General features: G+C 38.3%; 1 protein-coding gene across 1 annotated transcript in view; it reads right to left on the bottom strand.

The window, feature by feature from the left end:
• The window catches only part of LOC150085036 (nuclear RNA export factor 1-like), a 152418-nt gene extending 135472 nt beyond the window's left edge, over positions 1-16946 (bottom strand). Inside the window, exon 1 of the mRNA XM_090376440.1 lies at positions 16845-16946. Within this exon, the coding sequence (XP_090232566.1) occupies positions 16845-16878 (34 nt within the window). The 5' untranslated portion in view covers positions 16879-16946. The remainder of the gene's footprint in view (positions 1-16844) is intronic.
• Positions 16947-22752: the final 5806 nt, after the last annotated feature.

Genomic DNA, 22752 nt, shown 5'->3' with positions numbered 1-22752 from the left:
CAGATTAAGAGGTCTATATTTCAATGGTGAAAAATTTAGTAACAAAAAATACTATTATATTATTGAAAAGAAAGTCACACTGCATTAAAAGTAATCCAACCTTATGGAAATATTTTTATGGATGATGTTTGCACTGTGGACATGTGTGCACATGCATACACAGATGGGGGGGGGGAGAGACTAACACACATTTTCATCATAAATATTTAATCATATTTATTTTTATTTACTCAAGTATTTATTTATCTTAAACAATAGCTGGCAATATTTTATTCAAACTTGTCAAACCCTCTAACTGTGCAAATGACTTGTCCTGATTAGCTAGTTAATTTCAACAAATACTTGATCTAAATTATGTGCCTTTTCCTCCCATAACAAACAGTGGCAAAGCATGCCCTAGTTTCTGTCACTGCGGTCTGTCACTTTGTCCAGAATGCCTCTTGGACAAACCTGCAACCACTGGCATGTCTCATGTTGTTGCCTCTTTGCAATGCAGGAACTCGTGACTGAGAGCTAATAAACGGATTTTATTATTTTATTTTTTTAAAGGTGAAGCCAGGCACAGATCAGCATGATGGGGAAGTGGGGGGGGGGGATAATGATACTTTTTATGAATCCAATATTAATGGCAAGCTGCTTTATCATTATTATTTTTGTATTATTGCTCATATTATTTCTCCCTGATTGGGGGTTCCACCCCGTGATGGGGATTGGTACCAAGTACACAGGGTGGTTGTTATGTCTGGTGTTACTGTTGGTCGAGGAACTCTGACTATCCTACAGGTGTTCAGGTTTGTGATTTTCTGGTAGGCGTTCGCTGGGAGATCTATTGCTGCTAGGCTGTTATGTAGGGTCTTTGGCACCGTACCAGTGGTTGAGATGATCGGGATGGTCATTACTTGTTGCATATGCCACATCTCTTTGATCTCCTGTCTTAGAATCTTGTACTTCCTGTTTTTTTCCCCATGGGTTTTCTGCAGGTAGCCAGTGTTGAGTACCGCTGTCAATCAGATAGGTAGCCTTTTCCTTCTTGTCCACAAGGGTTATGTACGGTCTGTTTTGCGGGATTGTCTTATCCATTATTATGGCGCAGTCCCAGTACAGCTTGTGGGTTGGGGTTTATAGTACTGCCTGGGATTCGTACTTGTAGTACAGTACACTTTCTTTGATTAACTGGTATTATTATTATTGCTCTTATATTATTATTTCTTCTTGATTGGGGGTTCTACCTCGCGAGGAGTACTGCTACCAAGTACACAGGGTGGTTGTTGTTATGTCTGGTGTTACTGTTGGTAGAGGAACTCTGATTATCCCACAGGTGTTAAGGATTGCGACTTTCTGGAGTTCCTTGTAGGTGTTCGCTGGAAGACCTATTGCTGCTAAGCTGTTATGTAGGGTCTCTGGCACCACAACAGTGGTTGACACAATGATCAAGATGGTCGTTACTTGTTACATCTGCCACATCTCTTTGATCTCCTGTCTTAGATTCGTGTACTTCCTGATTTTTTCCCCATGGGTTTTCTGCATGTTTCCAGTGTTGGGTACCACTATTTCAATCAGATAAGTAGCCTTTTCCTTCTTGTCCACAAGGGTTATGTCCAGTCTTTGTGCAGGACTGTCTTAACAGTTATTATGGAGCAGTCGCAGTACAGCTAGTGGATTGGGGGTCTCTAGTACTGCCTGGGCTTCACACTTGTAGTACGGTACACTTTCTTTGATCAACTGGTATTTCCTTGCTAGCTTCTGACGTATTATCCTGGCTACCTGGTCGTGTCTATGAGTGTACTCAGTCTGGGTGATCACCTTGCATCCCGCGGTGACATGTTGGATCATTTCTGAGGCCACGATGATCACCAGGGTGATCACTCAGTCTGGGTGATCACCTTGCATCCCGCGGTGACATGTTGGATCATTTCTGAGGCCAGGTGGCATTGTCGACATGTGTCATCGGACACTCCAGGCTCTTGGCGATGTATTTTCTATAGTTTCTGGTGTTGATTACCTAGTCTTGGATGGCGAGCATGAATCCTTCAGTCTCAGGGAAGAGCATCCCACTTGTGAGCCATGCATTGGAAGCAATTTTATCTATGTGATCTTGATGGAGGTCAGTGTAGTGTCTTATTATTATGGTATCAAGGTGGAATGTCCCCCAAACAGAAAACACAGATGGCTGCCTATAAATACATAATTTCAGAATAGCTTTAATGTTACGCTTTATGTTTTATGTTATTTTATGATCAAAAGCTGCATTTTATCCAAAAGAAGGTTATGGCTACCTCTTATGCATTATATAAAGAGTTAAGAATTATTTTCATAGCAACAAAAGCTCATCATATAAACTCAACAGACTGCAACTCACCTATTGCTGGTTTTTAGACACATCAGTGACACAGACTATATTTTGCCAGTGTGTATTAGTATTAATATGGCAAAGAAACAAGCTATTAGAGCATCAGCAAAAAAAAAAGAAAAAATAAATAAATACCTGCCTCATCTGTCCATCCTGCCTAATAATTTGTCTAATGCTTCTCTAAATAATTCAAACCAACCACCTTCTACAACACCAGATGGAAATTCCAATAATCAATTACTATCTGACTCAAAGCAAATTTCTGCACAACCAATACAGCAGGCCCCCGTTATAACGCGGTTCGCTTTACGCTGTTGATATATTATAACCCGTATCTGACTATAACGCTGTCACAGATCACTATAACGCTCATTTACAGATTGCATTTTTGGCATATTTAACGAAATCGTTTCATTTGATGGAGTCGATAGCTTGAAAATGAATAGCAAAACAGGATTGAAACGTTTCCCATGCTGACTTGAGAAATTTTTCCATGCTCAGTGAAATTTTCTCGCATGCTAATTTAATTGCAGTACACTCAATTGTTACGTAGTTATGAGATCAACATTTTAAAAAATGATCAAGTATATTACTTGTAATATTTGCGTTATATGCATTTATCCGAAGTCTAGTCATCACTCAGTACAGTATTAGACATTGTGCGTAACGGACAGTTTATTCGAACATTGTATCGTAATTAATGCAACCAACACAGTTACATTTTCGAAGAGTTAATAATGGCCAATAAGAATGAAAAAGCAACAACGTCTGGGTGCAGTACGAAGACTATAAATGTAAGAAAAAGACTGAATTTGAAAATTAAATTAGACATTTTGAAGCGAATCGAATCCGGTCAAAGACAAGCGGATGTGTGCCATAATTTAGGACTTGCAAGTTTAACTGTAAGAACAATTATAAAAAAAATAAAGAATTAATTTTAGCAGCAGGAAAGATAGCTGTTCCACAGCAAGCAACTAGGGCTAGGCCGGCTATTAGGATTGAAATGGAAAGACTAACTAATTTTATTGAAGATAATATCCAATGCAGAATTCAGTTAAGTTAAATATTATAAAAAAAAAAAGAGAGAGAGAGAGATTAGCCAATATAATGATTTGAAGAAAACACCTAAAAAAAAAAAAAATGTGGAACCATTTAAAACTAGTAAGAGCTGGTTGAATGGATTTAAAATCCAGGGAGAAGCCACAAGTGCAGATCAAGGAGCCAAAACTTTCAAAAAAAGAACTTGTTAAAATTATTGAAAAGGGGTATTGTTGTGTTTTAATACTTCTCAACAAGTTTTCAACAGATGAAGCAGAACTTTTTGTGGAAACGAATGCCTAAAAGAAGTTTCATATTGAAAGAAGAAAAAAACATGCCAGGTTTCAAAGAGGCGAAGGATCAGTTGACTTTATTGTTGGGTGGTAACGCTGCGGGGGATTTAAAATTAATACCCCTTTTAGTTTATTTGGAAGAGGGCCAAAGTTCAATCCAAAATCGACACATTTTTCATGATTAAATTTATCAATTAAATTCATGATTTTAATTGGAATTTTAAGTTTAATTTTGATACATTAGTAGTTACCACAATTATATACGTATGTAATGCAGACTATTTCATATGTACAAATATTTGAATATTAAATATTCTGACCGACATTTGTGCATCTTTTCACTACCATTTATTATTGATTAGGGAATATCCTATGGCACCAACCGCAACTCACAAATACATATGTTTTATGGGAATGCAGCGCTCGATTAACGCGGATTCACTTAGCGCTCTGTTTTTACGGAACGAATTATCAGCGTTAAGCGGGGGTCACCTGTATAACTAAATGCTGATGAGACAACACACATAAAAGGCGCAATATAGCCGAAGTTGCTCTTGTGCCATTAAACCCCAAACAACAACACATAAGATTAAGTTAAACCCCCTTATATGTGCGTTATCTCAGGAGTAAGGATGTTCAGCATTTAGTTATTCAATCCACAATGCTAAATATTTCAATCAGGTCTCCTCATAATTTTTTATGAGGTTTCTGAATGGTGCAGTTTGCAAAATTGAAGTCTTTCATGCTATGAGTACCTTCCTGTGTCCTTGACTAATCTGGTTGCGCTTCACCTCATTCATTCAAACAGATCTTTACCCTTCTTAAAATGAGGCTTCCAGACCTGTATGCAATCCTCAAGGTGTGGCCTAACCATTTTGTTATACACCGGGAAAATCACTTCCTTATCTCTGCTGCCTGAATTTCCCATATATCACTGACAGAACCATCAGCTGTTCTGTCAGTGATATACAGGAAATTTAGGCAGCCTATCTGCAGTGCCCCACCACCGCCACCAAGTTGGTACTTAACCTGGGATTACTTGATATCTTGAATTTTGCAATTTTAAACTTCGATTTTCCTATATATCTATATACCATTTGCAAATTAGGACATTAAGCTTGATATGCCTACATCACTACGGTCAATAAATATTTAAAAAGGTAAATGGCCCAGCATGAAATCCTCAGGTATGCTACCAATAACATCAGCACAAGAAGCACCTTCTTTTGTCTTCTGCCATTCATGTATGTGGAAGCACGTTCAAGGGCCGATTTTTATGTAAAAAATCATTTGCACGACTGATATGCCAAAAGCAAAGATAACAATTTGTAAAGGCAAATGCAAAACAATGAAGTGACCTAAAATCCTCGAAGGTCAGGAACGCAGTACATGAATAATTCTTGACTGCTCTGAACAGATTTCAGAATACAGTTGTGCCTCTGTATCCGCAGATTCGTTACCTGCGGTTAACAATGGAAAAAAAAAATGAAAACATTTGGAAAATTCCAGAAAAAAAAAAAATAAATAAACAGTTCATAAGTTTCGAACCGCCCGCCAAGCGAGTACAGGCTGTAACATTGTGAAGTCTGCCAGCCCAGTATATGACACATCTCCCTTTGTCTCCATACCCATGCCCCCATGCGAAACTTCCCTCCTATCTGCCTCTAGTGTTCTCGCTGACTGCATTCGTTGCAGCATTATCGTAGTGCCTTTGTTTAAGAAAGCCCTTATTTACTGTAATAATGGCCCCAAAGCACAAGAGTAGTGGTGCTGGTAGTGCTTCTAAGCCTAAGGGAAGCCATGAAGTGCTTCCCATTAGTGAAAAAGTAAAAATACTCGATATGATCAAAAAAGAAAGAAAATCATATGTGGAGATTGCCAGGTTCTATGGTAAGAACGAATCTTCAATTTGTGAAGTGATGAAGCATAAAGACAAAATTCATGCTAGTTTTTCTGTTGCACCTCAAACTGCAAAAGTAACTGTTACAGTGCATGATAGGGTGTTAGTGAAGGTGGAAAAAGCATTAAATTTTTGGGTGAAAGATATGAACAGAAAAAGGATGCCCATTGATGGCAATGTGTTACGGCAAAAGGCCTATATCCAATATGAGGACTTTCGGAAAAAAGACGAGACGGAAGAGGAAACCAAGCCATTTATAGCAAGCAGGGATGGTTACATAGATTCAGAAATAGGTTTAATCTGAAATATATAAAAATTACCAGAGAAGCTGCATCTGCTGATGAGGAAGCTGCTACTACATTTCCAGCAGAGTTAAAGAAAATTATAGAGGAGGGAGGCTACCATCCTAAGCAAGTTTTTAATTGTGATGAAACAGGACTGTTTTGGAAAAAGATGCCCAACAAAACCTATATCCACAAAACTGGCACCAAGCTTTAAAGCATGGAAGGACCGATTGACATTGGTGCTATGTGGCAACGCAGCCGGGCATATGATAAAGCCTGGCATTGTTTACCAAGCGAAGAATCCTCATGCTCTCAAACACAAAAACAAAAATTATTTGCATGTCTGGAAATCATTCACCATTACTAACACAATAAACATTCATCAAAGGCGCAATGGATGAATTAAAACCAGAAACGGTGAATGCATGCTGGAAGAATTTGTGGAGTGAAGTCAACCATGATTTAAAAGGCTTCCCAGGAATCAATGGAGAGGTAAACAAGATCATCCGAACAGCAAGAGAAGTTCGTGCCGATGGATTGGTCGATATGATAGCTGAAGAAATGATAGACCATATAGAAGAACAATGTGAGGTTTTGACGAACGAGGAGTTGGAAGACCTTGTTAGGTCGTCTACAGAGGAAGAATATGAGGAAGAAAAAACTGAAGCTGAACCAGCAAAGTGGACACTTGAAAAATTTGGCGAAGTGTTTCGGATGGTACAAAACTTAAAGGAGAAGATAATGGATTACAATCCTATGATGCAACGCAGCATTAAAGTTACCCATTTGATAGCGGAAGCAATGGAACCTCTCCAGCATATGTTTGATGAATTAAAAAGGCAAAAGAAACAACTCCCTATCACAACGTTCCTCAAAAAGATCGAAATAAAAGTGTCCATTATCGACGATCCACAGCTGTAAACATTGTCTACTCCTGATGTCATCCAATGACTGTCATCTTCATCTCCTCCAGCTTCGGAAGATGATCCTTCTGGCATCTTCAAAGGTAAATAGCCTAGAATGTCACAATGCCTATACCATCATCCCACTTCATCTCATCATCGTAGACATTGTACAGTATCATTGTATCATCGTCATCATGGATCATCACAGCAACGAAGAACGGAGAAGCCCGTGAGTACCCACAACTATTGTGGGTACTCACGGGCTTCTCCTAAAATATTTTCTAACAAATAAAACTCTTCATTACATGATATATACAGGTACAATACATGATACAATAATATTGTACAGATATTTTTCATTGTAAAATGTAACAGTACAGGTATTTTTCATTATAAAATGTGTAACAGTACAGGTATGTTTTTCTATTGTGCCTTTGTCCTTTGAGGTGTATAAAAACCATAATTTTCATTGTTGCTTCGTCCTTTGAGGTGTATAGCAAGTATAATTTTCATTGCTCCACCACCCTTTGATACATGATATTTTTTCATTGCTCTATCGTCTCTTGAGGATTAGGCTAAAATGTCAGAATCATTTTTCATTTTATTCATTTGTTGATTGGCGGACCCCAGGGTTCCCCCCATTAACTGTAGTTTAACATCATGTGGAGATAGCAGAGTAACTATGTAACTACACAAAATTATCTACAGAACAATCAACAATATCTGTAGTTCTATATACAATTTCTAACAAGTTAACACTCAAAAAATACAAGGATCATCTTAAGTAAACAACTTAACTAGACAGATGGCCAGTAGAATGGCTAAAATATATTTAAATACATCTTCAGGTTGAACACAAGGTAGAGCAAGAAGTTAAAAAGAGTATATTACTCAAATCTCAATAACAACTTTATCACAAAACTCTGTGTGATTAGACATCAGAACATCAAAGCAAATTAAACATAACCGTCAAATACATTATCAAAGCATATACCACACACAAACCTTACACAAAAGGCATAAGGCTACAGTAATAACAGCGACATTACAAGCAGAATAAGTTACTAAACCAAAGAATGATTGACCTTAGGATTAAGTGACAGCAGAGGAACTACATCAACCTCCAACTAATACCCAGGAATTTAAAATTGAATCTTCACAGTCGACTTACAACTTCCAGAAGTGAAAATTCGCAAATAAAAGACTCACTTATGTTTTCCAGAATGAAAGTTTATAAGAAAGCAGACATTAATGATTACACATATTTGACATTTAATGAAGTCAGGGCATAAGCTACACCAACCAAACAATATATACACTATACAACTATACATTAAGTCCAGTTCTCAGGGACCAATAACAATTACAAATACACCATATTCCTGTGGCTTCCACAAGGTGAAAGTTCACAAGCACGAGTTTCCCAAGCAGTAAGTTAAAACCAAAACAATCAACAACAATACAATATTTACACTATAAAAAATTACATTGTTTATAACAGATATGGTAGAATATTTGCAATATTCCAACAATTACCAATTATACAACAGACTTTCTTGTGACTTCCAGACTAGGTAAAAGTTCATAAGCCACGCACCTGTAGCTTCCAAACAAGGCAAAAGTTCACAAGCACATCATTTCCATAATAACAATCTGTTCCACTGAGAGCAAAAGTGCATAGTGGATCAAAGTGCACAGTGTAAACAGGACAAAAGACGCTATCTACTAGATTCTAAGCAGAGAAACATGACGAACAGTCAAGTATATCATGAAGATGCCTGTTAGGAACAACTTGTGTTATCAGAGTTCAGTATAACCGTGAAGTTCTCATTCAATTAAGGAGACATGATTGACACAGAAACTCTTCTTTTGAAAGCTCTGCCAGCAAAGGAGTTTAAGATGATAAAAACAATTTTATGTTTGCACCAAGGCCCTTTTCACAGCCAGGGAAAAGTTTGGAACTGATGACTCCAGTTCAGTCCTAAGATCACAATAAGATGGACAATCAAAGAGAACGTGATCAGCAGATTCAACAGATCTAAAAAGACAAAGGAAAGTGTCAGAGAGACCAAATTTAAAACTACCATGTTCTGTTAGACGAAACATTCCATACAGATTCGGTGACATCCAGAGTAGATCCTTTTTGAGAAACACTTTCACCTCAGGAAAAAATTCTCTCGTTACAGAGCCAACCGAAGAAGACCAGTCCTGTTGCCACAAGAAGACAAAATGAGTATGCAGTCTCTTCTTTTCACTATTTAAACTTTGCTCTAGGTTTAACTGAACATCACCAAAAGATAGAAGGATATTTCTTCTCAAATGAAAAATAAAGTACCTGTATTGTATCTCGTACTGAATTGGGAGTTTGCCAAGTAGGACCTGTAAGGCAGCAGTGGATGTGGTTTTACAAGCCCGTGACATCAAAGAAAGAGCAGATCTTTGAGTCTGCTGCAGTTGATTAATAATCCCAACTTTGTTAATGCGAAACCCCCAAGCTCCAGCACCATAGGATATAATTGCCAAGAAGATGCAGTTACAGTGGAGATGCAATTTGTGTCCGTTAATTCCCCAATCTCGTTTCGCAATCTGCCTTAGTTTTACCATTAGAACCTTACATTTATCTTTGACATAATTCACATGCGGTAGGAAACTTCGATGGTCATCCAGTAGTATGCCCAAATATTTAACCGTAAAACTATAGTGTATTACCTTTCCATTATATTTAATTGCAGGGGGCCGATTAGGAGCCAATCTTCCTTTCAGAAGCATCTGGAACGTTTTGAAAGACAAAATTTGAAGTTTATGAATTACGGTACAGTTGGATAATTCCACTAATACTGAGTTTGCGGTGTTCTCCAGTTGTTTTCTAGAATTTCCACTGGCCAAGATAGTTAGGTCGACAGCATACACTACCATTCGAACAACAGAGAAAGTTTTACTCAACCATTTATCAAAAACGATGTTCCAACACAGGGGGCCCAAGAATGGACCTCTGTGAACCCCGAATGTATGTACAAGAAAATCACGTTATATATGGGGTCAGCAAGTGTTTGCTTACATCCGCGGTTTCAGCCATCCACGGTAGGTCTTGGAACGTATCCCCTGCGGATGCAGGGTCTTACTGTACACAAATAAAAATAAAATCTAAAGACTTCGATTAAACATAAAATAAAATATTGCCATAAAATGTTTAAAATATATTGTGTTGAAAGTGTTAGAAATATAATGAAACAAACTCTAAAAACACAAGAGCTTTCTGTAGTTGTCTCTATCAACTGTAATATTTGCATAGAGGCAGTAAGTATAAATACAGTGAGGTCCCAACATCCAACGGTAATTCGTTCCACAAAACCCATTGTATGTTGAAAATATTGTAAACTGAAACCAATAATACATTGACTTCTGGTAATTAATTCCAAATTCTTGAAAGGTAACCCCAACAACACAAAATATGCAGTTCTTAGATGTTATATTTGAATTTTACATTAAAAATGAGTTTGATAGTATAGCAGACTCTCGATTTTCTGGGCTATATGGTAAAAAACAAATCCCGGATAATCGATTTCACGGTTAATCCAAAAATACTGGAGTCCCCGACATATGTAAGAGATACGTTCCAGGATTTCTTACTTCGTCGAGTTTTACATAACTCGGGAATGACTAGTAACATATTGCTCCTATATTATTATTGATAAATCTGAATTTAGCGTGATACTTGTTAATGTTTGACCATTTTCATACATTCTTATTAGTTTAATTTTCTGATCCAAATCGATCGTGTTCCTTTTGTTGGTCGATTTACTGGTAGCGTTGTCACTTATTCTCTTAGTCGGCACCGTGATAACGGTCAAAATGAAATTTTACTAAAGCACATTTCTGGAGGTTAACAAAATACAATAAAAACAATTTGCACTTTCCGTTTTATTGGGCGTTTCTGTTAGTGCAATCTATTATAAACGGATAGTAAACTCGATCTTATTGATTTGCAATGATACCGATAGCTGGAATTCTGTGGGTTTTTACGTTATTATGGTGAAGTGTGTGACCCCTTCACTGAAATCTTCAGTCATAAAAAAAAAACCATAAATAATTGTAAGAATCTTCTCTTTTTTCCTATTTTTTTGCTTGTTACTCTCCGATCTCACTTGTGCAATTTGTGCGTGCCGTGATCGTCGTTATTGATTGCTTATTATTTTTTTTTTTTGTTGTTGTTGTGTTAAATTTTACAATTCTAAAAATAAAAAAAAATTGAGTGAAAACAAATTTGCGTAAATCTGTAGTTGCGTAAGTCGGGGACTTACTGTATCAAAAAATGTTCAGCAACCTACGTAAAAAATATGGCGATAGATAAAAAACTTACCACGTGCTACTCGTGTGTCCAATACAATGTTTCCCTTTATTTTTTGTGATGTCGATTTTAAATCAAATAGCTTCACTTTATTTTTTGCAATGTCGTGTATGGTTTGGTCACCAACATTATAATGGTTAATCAAAGATTTAACGGATGCACCGTTTTCAAACTTTTGAATAATTTCAAGTTTTTGTTTAACTGAAAGGCAACTCTTTTGCATTTACACATCATTTCGCGATTTCTATACAAAAAAAAAATTTTTACTATAAAAAAAAATTTTGACACTCCTGACATAAATAAACGAAACAAAATTTGTCTTTTTACGGTGCAGCGGAACACAACGATCGACACGACACACTAAAACAAACTAAACATTTGGGGGTTTTTTTTTGGTTTTTTTTGAGCTGCAGGTGCAGGGTTGCAAGATAACAGGCACATTAATTTCCCAATGACGACTTATAATGCCACTTCTTGTCACTTATTTACAACTTGCAAAATATATGTTTATACCTATTCTAGTCATTACTTGAATTTTATGATTTTTTTTTAATTTCAAGTTTTTAAGTGTCCCGGTTAATCCACTTCTCAGTTAATTCGATCCCAGTAAATCGAGAGTCTGCTGTATATAACAGAGCTATGATGCTCAATATGTTCTATGTTGATATCAATATTTGTAGAACAATAAGAGAAATTTACCTCAATATGATAGGTAGAACACTTCCATAAATTAAAATGAATAAAAGATTAATGCAAAATGATTACATTAAAAAATCAATTGAAAACAATTCAAAAAACAATTAAAAAATTAATTAACATAAATTTTGAAAAACAATTTTCCTTCCAGAAGCAGACAGTGCTTTTCGACAGTATGTCTCGACAGGATCACAGAAATGGAAATTCCTGTGATCACAGCACAGGAAGAAGGTAAATTTCTCTTATTCTTCTACAAATATGCTGCTACTGGCAGAGAAACTAACCAAAGTGGACTGTTTTGATGACCTTTTTACAGCTTCCTGAGGTAACAAATAACTTCAGCTGATACCTTGTGTATCATCTTCTTCCTCTCCAGTGTCACACTCCAAAATTTATGTTAATTAATTTTTGAATTGTTTTCAATTGATTTTTTACTGTAATCAATTTACATTAATCTTTTATTTGTTTTAATTTCTGGAGAGAATCATATGGAAACGTTCTACGTATCATATTGAGGTAAATTTCTCTTATTCTTCTACAAATATTAAAAATTAGTGTTTTATAAAGAGTATTTCATAAATAGTTATAAAACATCTTAAAATTAAAAAACAAACAAAAAAAAACAATAAATTAGCATTTATCTTAGACTTGAAGTGCAGGGCTAATGAAATTGATGTTGGCATAATGGTGGTGGGAAAAGTGGATCAGGCATCAGGTGTATTTTCAGTCTTTTGTCTTCTGCTACTACTGGCAGAGAAACTGTCAAAAGTGGACTGTTTTGATGACCTTTTTACAGCTTCCTGAGGTAAGAAATAACTTAAGCTGATACCTTGCTATTATTATTTATTATTTGGTTTTTTTTTAGGAGCATTAGCAACTAAGGCCATATTGCTCTGGTGTGGTGGTCATTCCCTGACCTTTCCGCATGCTCCGTATTTGGTGGTGACAGGCTCGAACCCCGGTCTAATCAAGAAGCATGTGCTACGCACTGCTGCTCCTTCCCACCTGGCTACAGAGGCGCCTCTGATACCTTGCGTATCATCTCCAGTGTCACACTCCATAATTTTCTCCAACTCTTGTAGCTCCTCTTTTGTTAGCTCACACCCATGAGCATCAATAGTCATCCACATCCTCTTCAGTCAACTTCCAGAACCACTGATTCACCAATAGTAATGATTTTATTTGTTAAGCACCATCTTCAAATCCATCAAAGTTACAGATAATTAAAGGCCACATGTTTTTCCAGGCTGAATTTAAGCACCTGGTGAAAACTTCCAAGAACTTACAATCAGCCTCACACAGTCCAGAAAGTTGAACTTCCCAAAAATCTTTCAGGGTGACAGCATTTTCCCCAAAGGTCACTGCAAATATTTTCTTGAAGTTTGCAATCACTTGAAGAAGAAGAGTGGTGTTGGTTGGCAAAAATTTGACTTGAACAAAGTCAAATAGTGTCTCCAGAGATTGGGCAAGGTCTGAATCATGGCCTGGTGCATCATCCAGCAAGAGCAGTGCCTTCACAGGAAATTTATTTTTCTCAAGATAACTCTTCACTGATGGACAGAAAACTTCAAGCTCCCATTCACTGAAGATATATCTTGTAACCCAGGCCTTCTTATTACTGCTCCAAAACACTCTCAACATGCCTTTGTTGATTATTTATTGTGTATGAGAGTGATACACCCGCAAATGCTTCAGCTTAAAATCTCCAGAGGCACTGGCACCCAACAAGAGAGAGCCTATCATTCATAAGCATATGCCCAGGTAAACTAGCCTCATCCTTAGTGATGTTATGTTCTCCTGGGCATTTGCTTCCAGAAGATGCTGGTTTCATCAATATTAAAAACTTCCTGAAGAAGCTAAACCTCCTATAAAACTGAATTCCAACAAGCTCTTAGAATTCAATTTTAAAGGATTCAGCTACTTCTTTATCAGCAATGGAAGCCTCTCCATGCCTTACAACACTTTTGACATTCACCCTGTGTTAGAAGTGCTCGAACCAGCCTCTACTGCCACTGGTTGATAGAGCCTCCAGTTTCAGATCATCATTGATCTGCTTAGCACATTCACAGATAAATTGTCTAGGAACTGTATCACCCTTCATCTGCTTTTTCCTTATCCATATTAACCAGTCTTTCCATTTTCACAATTAAGTCTCTTTCTTTATGAACCAATGTGAAATCATCACTAACTTTTACACTCTTTAGAATGTCCTTTTCTTTAATGTTTGTTATTTTGGTTTTTAGGAGCGCTAGTAACTAAGGCCATATTGCTCCGGGGATATGCGGTGGTCATTCCCTGACCTTTCCGCATCCTCCGTATTTGGTGGTCACGGGCTCGAACCCCGGTCTAATCAAGAAGCGTGTGCTGTGTACTGCTGCTCCTGCCCACCTGGCTACGGAGGCACCTATCCTTTTGTTTAACTATTGTAGAAATGGTCAATTGAGGAAACCATATTCATGCACTATTTTTTACTGCATGTTCATATATTTTTTTTATCATCCCCTGATTTATTTTAATGGAAATTATGTATAAATATAGTGCAAGCGCATCAGAAATACATAGCTATATCTGAATAAATCAGAATATTAGTAAAACGGCATCGTTTTAAGTTATATCTCATATTGTGAATACCTTCACAACGAGTTGCCATGATATTGCACTACTTTGAATAAGTAACGCTTCACCTAAGGAGAAGACTAATGTTACTTATTCTCAGATAATGGAAATTTTATTTAGCTTGCAACTTAGGGAGCAATGGTTATTCATTTCAATTTATTTAATTAATAAATTCAAAAATAACCACAATTAAATTAATTATAATTCACAAAAATGCAGTTTACACTGAACAACCAAATATAAACAAAGTCCAATGTATATTCCAAAACAAAGCGAGGATATGCTGCTGAATGATAACAAAGATGCTGATTGGCCAAGACTCCACCCAAGCGTCATTTGATAGCAGGAATAAGGAAGTGATTATCCCTTTGTATAAGGCGATGGTTAGGCCACATCTTGAGTACTGCATACAGGTCTGGAGGCCTCATTTTAAGAAGGATAGCTACTGAACCAAGTACAGAGAACGGCAATGATATTTCTGAAGTGAACAAAAGGCCGCTGTTAACAAGAAAAGCTTGCAAATTGCAACGAATGGAAACTAGGCACCTGCAAGGTGATCTGATTGAGGTGTATGACACTGAATGGACTGAGCAAGCTCAATGCTGATGAGATTCTTCCTCTTGCTCAGACCACACAAATGAGGTCCGAGCAAGAGGAAGCACATATTCAAATTATTATTATTATTATTATTATCATTAGCCATATGGTACAAGAAAGCTTGAGCCTTATTCTGCACCAGCCAAAAAAAAAAAAAAAATTTTCCGAATTACCCCGAGAGAGAGAGAGAAGTAGAAATGAATCACCAAGAAAAAGAAGAATGATTATATCCAGCTCAGGACCCTGGGTGTGTCAAGCCCATATTCACCAGATGTGAGCCCATGGGGTTACAAGGGGCAGGTCCCAAAAAAGATTAGCAATTTAAAATTGTTATTTGTGGTTGTCTTTATTGACAATTTATCTACCATGAAAGTTGTTTTAAACAGCTTTATTACAATTTTTCATGACCTGATAATTGCATTTAATAAATTATAATTACTATGCCACAACCATTTCCTCGCATTATCCGTGAAACCATTTTGAAAAGCAACAATTACGGCTAATACGGTCTACCCACAATTTTAATAAATGAACAATTAGTCCAAAAATTATTTCTTTCTGAATGGCATGTTGAAAAAATTGCCTACTGATCATGATAAAAATAAACTGGTGGGCTTCTAGGTTCACATACCCTCTGTGAGACGAGTCTAAATTCAACACTTGTGGTAGGATTTTATACGTCGATGGTATTCAGCGATGACACACTCAGATCACGAATACATCGGCCCTTTAGATAACTCCCCCCCCAATACCAATGACAGTGTCATTTATAGGTAAGGGAAGTCAATCTCAAATGAGAAAACACAACATACCTATTATAAATGGTATTAATATTTATGAATTCATTGGATTATTCCAAGTGAAGCAAACTTACCTTCAGCCATGATCAGCGCTATTAAACTTATTAAGTGTAGCCAAAGACAGCGATCTATCTATATAGAATCTAAATTAAATATGTAACAAATTAAAATAAATATATCAATTAATAACAATACTGTTTATAAAAAAATATATCTTCATTCCTTTTTTAAAAAATCGGATTTAAATTACACCATTCATTTCGAAAAGCTTGATTGATTGATTTGGTAGTTGTTGGCGCATCGGCTTCTGTGGCCATATTGCACCTCCCAAGGTTTTTGCAGTACTTTGATCCAAGCCCGAGGCGGGAATCGAACCCGCGACCTTTGGGTTGCCGGGCAGGTACTTTACCCACTCGGCTAGCCCGGTCGGCTTTTCGAAAAGCATATCTGGAACAACTTCTATCTGTTGTTGTGGAAGTTGATAGCGTGAATAAATTCAAGAAAGAACTAGACTAACTATTGGAGGGTATGAAGAGGCGGAAATGGAAAGTTTTTTTTTTTTTTTTTTTTTTTGCTGATGCTGTATAAACTTGCTTTCTTGCCACTACTAATGCTATTGTCCCTGACTTTGTGGAAGCGAGATTATGGCTACAGCTACTGTCATACATAGATATCAGCAACTTGGGCAGCATACGTTTATTTCTTCTTATGACAATACATTTCAAGTGTCCACTCCACGTTCGCGTTTGAATTCCTAACATCAAAGCTATTTAATTTAATTTTTTTTAATTTTAATAATCAAAGTAGACACGCCTATTTAATCTTGTCCACTTTGATTATTAAAATTTCCGAAATTAAAAACAAATCACGTGATTATATATAATACACAAGTTTGTAATGCTCACAATTGGCATTCATGTTCGGAGAATCGCAAGCTTACTGACTAACGAAGTTTATAAGTTTTAAACGTTATTAATAAGATTATTGTAATATAGTAAAGATATTCTGAAAACTTACGAAAATAAGGTCGTGGCTCACCAGGAAAAGCCATTTCATATATCAGATAAAAAGCACTTTTCTTACTTCTTTTTCAAAACAAACACTAGAAAACACAAAAAACGAAAAACCACACAAGACACGAAAACGACGAAATTACTTCATTGTTCATTAGGTTGACACCAGGGATGATGCCATTTCCATTATCACAATATTTTAAAATATTCGCCCAATACCGCAAGATTTCTATTTTTTATTTAACTTCAATTTCAATTGAAGATAAATAATAATAATGCAGAAATGTGTTCATGGTGGCTTGAGCAAACAAAATAGCTAGCCACTTCTTAACAGACCCCAAGAAACAACATCCATTGAATGTATAGTCACGCAAATTTTAACGCCACTTTTTATTTAAATCTTAAATTTATGAAAAAAATACTTGCAATCAGATATAAATTCGTTATGCGTTTTTCATTTGGAGTCATTTTGTGCTGTGACTAAACAGCTCGTCAAAATGAACAGATCAAAAAGTTTTTCAGGAATATTTTATTGCGATCAATGCCGCCAAAGGCGAATATTTGATATAATAGGCATTCTGGCATTCCAAGTACCCAATACAACCCGAAATACTATCTTACAGAACTTCACATTGTGCTAATTATTCATGCCTATAAAAATACGGGTCAGTACCATATCACTTCATTCATTTTTTTTTTTTTTTTGTTTGCTCAGTGGAATGGCCATATATCCAGTGTTCAGGCTTACCAGTTCACCGTCGTTTAAATTATTTTATTAGGGTCACCTGAAAATCAAATTTCAATTATCCAAGTGTATTGTATCTGTAAATTTCGTGCGTTCTCTAGTTGATATGCCTGGTTTTCTGGCATAAACCCGGTTTCCGGGGAAAAATCCATGCTATCTACACCTCAGGCCGATTAACTCAGCTATAGAGTGAAAAAAAACCCATAAAAGCTCCCAGTCTCAACAACTGGATTCGAACCCAGGCCTTTTCCACCCGGTGTTGGGAGGACTTTGATGACACCACTGTGCTACCAGAGCGGACTCATCGTCGTTTAGATGATTCTTTGAGTTGGCAGGCAGTTGGATGACTTGAAGCTAGGCAGTTGCAGATGGAGGTTCACGTTAGCTTAATGTGTCACGCAGTGTAGACTCTGCACTAAGCTGGCAGTCTCAGGAGCCAGGAATCATTACAAGAAGCGCTAGCCAAGGTCACCCGAAGGCCAATCAACCAAAAAGGACCGTTATCTGACTCTAACAGCAAGACGGAACCCTACTATTATATCCTGTCATTAACTGTCCTTTGAGGTTGCTAGGGCCACAGGTGAAAATATTTACAAACGGACTGCGTTAAGAAGGCTCAAATCAAGTGGACTCTACTCAAAGAAGTCAGTGGTTTGTATCCCATTAAACTCAAACCTGCAGGTCTCATCAAAATTAGTTCCATGAACGTGTGACTTCGAGCCCTGACAAATAACAGTTCTATTTTGTTATGAGTCGCGCTTAGCATACAAACAAATTATGCACAATATGGCCTAAGCAGCCCTTGTGCCATTAAACAAAAAACAAATTCCAGAAGTTATAGGAGACAAACCATTATATTTAGGCCACCCGAATAATTAAATTCATCTGCCGTTCTGTGTCTTATGTCTGTTAATTGCGTGTGTTCTATGGTCGATTTTTCTGTTTGCTGGACGAAAAAGTCCAGTTTCTCGGGAAAAAACCTTGCTATCTACGCCTCAGACAGAATAACTCACCCACGGAGTGAAAAAAGCCCATTAAAGTTCCTCGCCTCATCGACGGGATTCGAACCCGGGCCTTTTCCACCCGGTGTGGGGAGGACGGTGACAATACCACTGTGCTACCGCGCAGGTTCATCTGGAGACAACGAGAAATGCTGTACCATCCTACAAGATCACATGGACATTTATGGTGGAAGCGGTGTTCTCGTGTGGGGCAGAATAATGATCAACAGCGCACCCCTCTTCATTTTTGATAAGGGTACCTTAACTGCGCAAAGATACCGAGAACAGAACCTCGAACCCTATGTGGGACATTTCAGGTGTGCGGTTGACCTAGATTTTTTTCATATGCACGATAACGCTCCTGCATATAGAGCTCAAGGGTTGGAGAAATATCTTGAAATTGAAGATATCCAACGACTGTTGTTGCCAGCACGATCACCAAACTTAAATCCGATCACATTGAACGCCGACAGCGAGCTCCTCGGTCACATGATGACCTAAGATACGAAGCTGTGTGGGTAGAAAAATGAGAATATGTTGCCACAGAATCTTATAGACACCCCTAATATCGCGCATGGTTCACTGCTATCAGGCCTCTTTAGCCGATGGATGGGATCATACGCCGTACTGCTGTCATATGTCCATATTTTCGACCGTCTTGTGTCGACTTCTGTAATGTGACCTTTTTGGTAATTCTTATAATACCACCCTTAAAAATGTCCCTTATATCCGTCCGAAGTTTCTCCTGTCTCCTCATTTCATCAATATTCTATGGTACGCTACCCTACCAATTTTTTCCATTTCATCACAAGCTGCACGAGTTGCCCACTGTTTCTATGTGTTCTGTTAATTTTGCAGATTAGTGCATTTTGATCATAGCTGCTGGTTCACATGCATGTAGGTGTATGCTCCAAAACAACTAAGGCTATGAGGCATCAGTATATTATTTATATAAATTGATTGCAGTCTGCGGTTGATTTGTCTATTTTCTTGAAAAAAAATCCGAGTCTCATTGAGAAAAACCATAATATCCAAGACTTCAGTTATAGCTCGGACACACCATGGTTTTGTTAAGGGGAAGTCTTGCCTGACCAATTTGATTGGATACTATGATGCAGTCACAAAGGAACTGGATGCAGGGAATAACTTTGATATTATATACTTGGATCTTAGAAAGGCTTTTGATACTGTTGCACATGGAAGACTGCTGCACAAATTGGAGCAGTGTGGCATTGGAGGCAAATTGCTGCTGTGGATAAAGGGGTGGCTGAGGGGGAGAAGACAGAGAGTGGTAATCAATGGATACTGCTCGTCGTGGACTAATGTTATTAGTGGAGTCCCTCAGGGCTCAGGGTTGGGTCCATTATTGTTTTCTGTATTTATAAATGATATTGATGATGGTATATCAAGCTTAATGTCGAAGTTTGCAGACGATAAAAAGGTAGGCAGGGTTGTCAAGGACACTACTGACACTATGCTGCTGCAAGAGGATCTGGAAAGGTTGAGCAGATGGGCTGAGAGGTGTCAAATGAAGTTTATCATTGACAAATGTAAAGTACTACACATGGGAAACAGCAACACCAGAGCAACGTATCAACTCTGTGGTACTACACTGACAGTGTAAAGTGTAAAGTGTAAAGTGTAAAGTGTGTTTAGGGTCAAGTGGCACCAGGGGTTTCCTCCATCTCCGCGTAGTTTACATTGTGGGTGAATCAGTTGACTGGAAAAGCCAGAGATTTAAAAGTGTATGGACTTTGTATATATTTGATGCCTTGTACCGTTGTTCATCTGGTCATTTAGCCGCCAGACCCCTACTGAGTTGTCCCACTTTAGCCCCGTGGAGGCAGACCAGGTACTCACTAGTATATAGTTCACTCTGGCAGGTCCTGCCACCTAATTTCCTAAGATTTCAGTGGCTAGGACCTTAAAAAAAAAAAAAATCGCGTATACGAGTCGCGGGGAGCGCTAGAAGTCCAAAATGTTGAGCAAAATTAATTTATTGGTGATTTTAGATTGTGTGGGGCGTGTTCACGTTGCTATCAGATAGAGTGGGGCGAAGGCTGAAGACTGGGGGGCAAATAGACAGAAATATGGAGCCGAAAGGGAAGGCAACTCCAGGAAAGGGAAGGCAATTCCCTCTGGTGGGGCATGGGCATGCCCCACCAGAGGGAAGAAATAGGGTGACAGGGTGGGGAGGGGACAGTTTACTGTACCCTCCCCACCTGCCAGGAAGAGGTGAGACAGTGAGCCAGACAAGAGAGCTGGCTCAGGTTGCCAATGTGGCCTCTGTGCATGGGTGGGAGCAAACCAGACCGCAGGGTCAGGTCCGCACCATCCAGAAAAACTTGAGGCCCAGCAGAGGCGATCCAATGTTGGTTTGGCTGAACAGGTTGTGCAAAATGTCACAGTTGGGAGTCATTCATGGGACTGTTGTCCCGTCCGGTAGTCAATGTTCTGGGAAGTGGAGTTTTCTCACTTCTCATAAGAGTTCCAGTTTTGTCTTGCATGAAGGATCAAGCAGTCAAACCTGACATCTGGTTGGAGGTCTCTGAGAAGCTTTGTTTGACACATCTATTCGAAGTTTGCAGGCAGAGGAATGGTCAAGCATCTAGCATACAGGTTCTCGGCAAACTTGGTGAACGCTATATATGAGGCTTCATCTTCCAGTAAATAGTGTTCCCGGTTTTTGGGATTAAGGCGCACTTGGATGATTACTTCAACACGAAGATCTTCATAAAATTCGCAGTCATACATCTGGTATCCCCAGGTCTCCACAAAGCCAGATGCACACATTGGGTTGTTTTCGAGTCCGAGAAGGTGTAATTTGTGGCGGATCGCTCCATGTCCTGTTAGGAGATACGTGCTGTACAATTCAGGGCAAAGCCATACCGGATACTGTGGGTATATTTGTTTTAGATCGGGGAGGAACCTCCGCGTGACTTCCCCTTTTGTGGAGGTCGTCCAGCGCTGCTGCCATATCGATCGCAAATAGATCTGGAGTCTTTTCTTCTGCACTGTCCGATTTGTGTACACTGACAGGTAGAGAATGAAAGGGACCTGGGGGTGGTTGTGCAGGCAGATATGAAGTTCTCTGAGCAGTGCACACGGGCTGCAAGAGTAGCTCATGGTGTATTGTCAATGATATATAGGAATTTTTCTAGCAAGGATAAGGAGGTGATTATTCCCTTGTATAAGGCAATGGTCAGGCAATACCTAGAGTACTGTATACAGGTCTGGAGGCCTCATTTCAATAAGGATGTAGAGCTGCTGGAACGAGTACAGAGAACTGCAACAAGATTAGTGAATGGAACAAAGGAGTGCTCTTACGAAGAAAGGCTTAAGTTTTGCAAATTACAGCTGGAGACTAGGCACCAGCGAGGTGATCTGATAGAGGTGTATAAAGCCTTGAATGGTTTGAGCATGCTCAATGCCAATGGGATTCTTCCTCGTGCTCAGAATAATCACCTGAGAGGGCATAAATTCAAATTGAGGAAGGACGGATGTCGGATAGATGTGCGGAAATTTGCCTTTAGCCAGCGGGTGGTTGGTTGGTGGAACAGACTTCCATCCCTTGTCGTGGAAGTTGATAGCCTAAATAAGTTTAAGGCTCAGCTGGACAGGTATTTTTAAAGAACAAAGGGGTGAAGTGGAAGTGGTTTTTTTTTTTTTTTTTTTTTGGCTGATGCTGCATAAGCTTGCTTTCTTGCATCAAATGCCTCTACTAATGCTAATGCTAATAACGACTAACTCCACCATTTTGTAAAGAAAAAGTCGCTTAAAAATTCCGCAGGTCACTAACGTGATTCGAACCAAGCCTTTACCCAGATGGTGTAAAGAGAACCATAATTATATTCCCTGTGTTGCTCACTAGCGCCGAATAAAAGCGTTTGACAGTGTATTATATGGGTACAATTGTGTGTTGACAGGCAAATTTGCATTTTGTGGGAGTACGAAAATCTCGAAGGTTGTATTACCCTATAGAGAACAGACAACTACATAAAGACATAAAAAAAAACAGCCTACGTTCAAATATTCTAAAAGTCGATTCCATATTCACAACACTAAATCCCAGTGCATCTATCTCCTCCCATCTGCACTTCCTGGCTACTTTATTAGTACCACGAGCTCATACAGCGTTAGGCCGCTACTGGCCAGAATCAGTGCTC

The sequence above is a fragment of the Mastigoproctus giganteus genome, chromosome 6 (assembly GCF_048544385.1).
Source record: "Mastigoproctus giganteus isolate SK-2022 chromosome 6, ASM4854438v1, whole genome shotgun sequence".
Lineage (NCBI taxonomy): Eukaryota > Metazoa > Arthropoda > Arachnida > Uropygi > Thelyphonidae > Mastigoproctus > Mastigoproctus giganteus.
The sequence above is the reverse complement of the archived record's forward strand: the minus strand, read 5'-3'. Positions and strand labels throughout refer to the sequence as shown.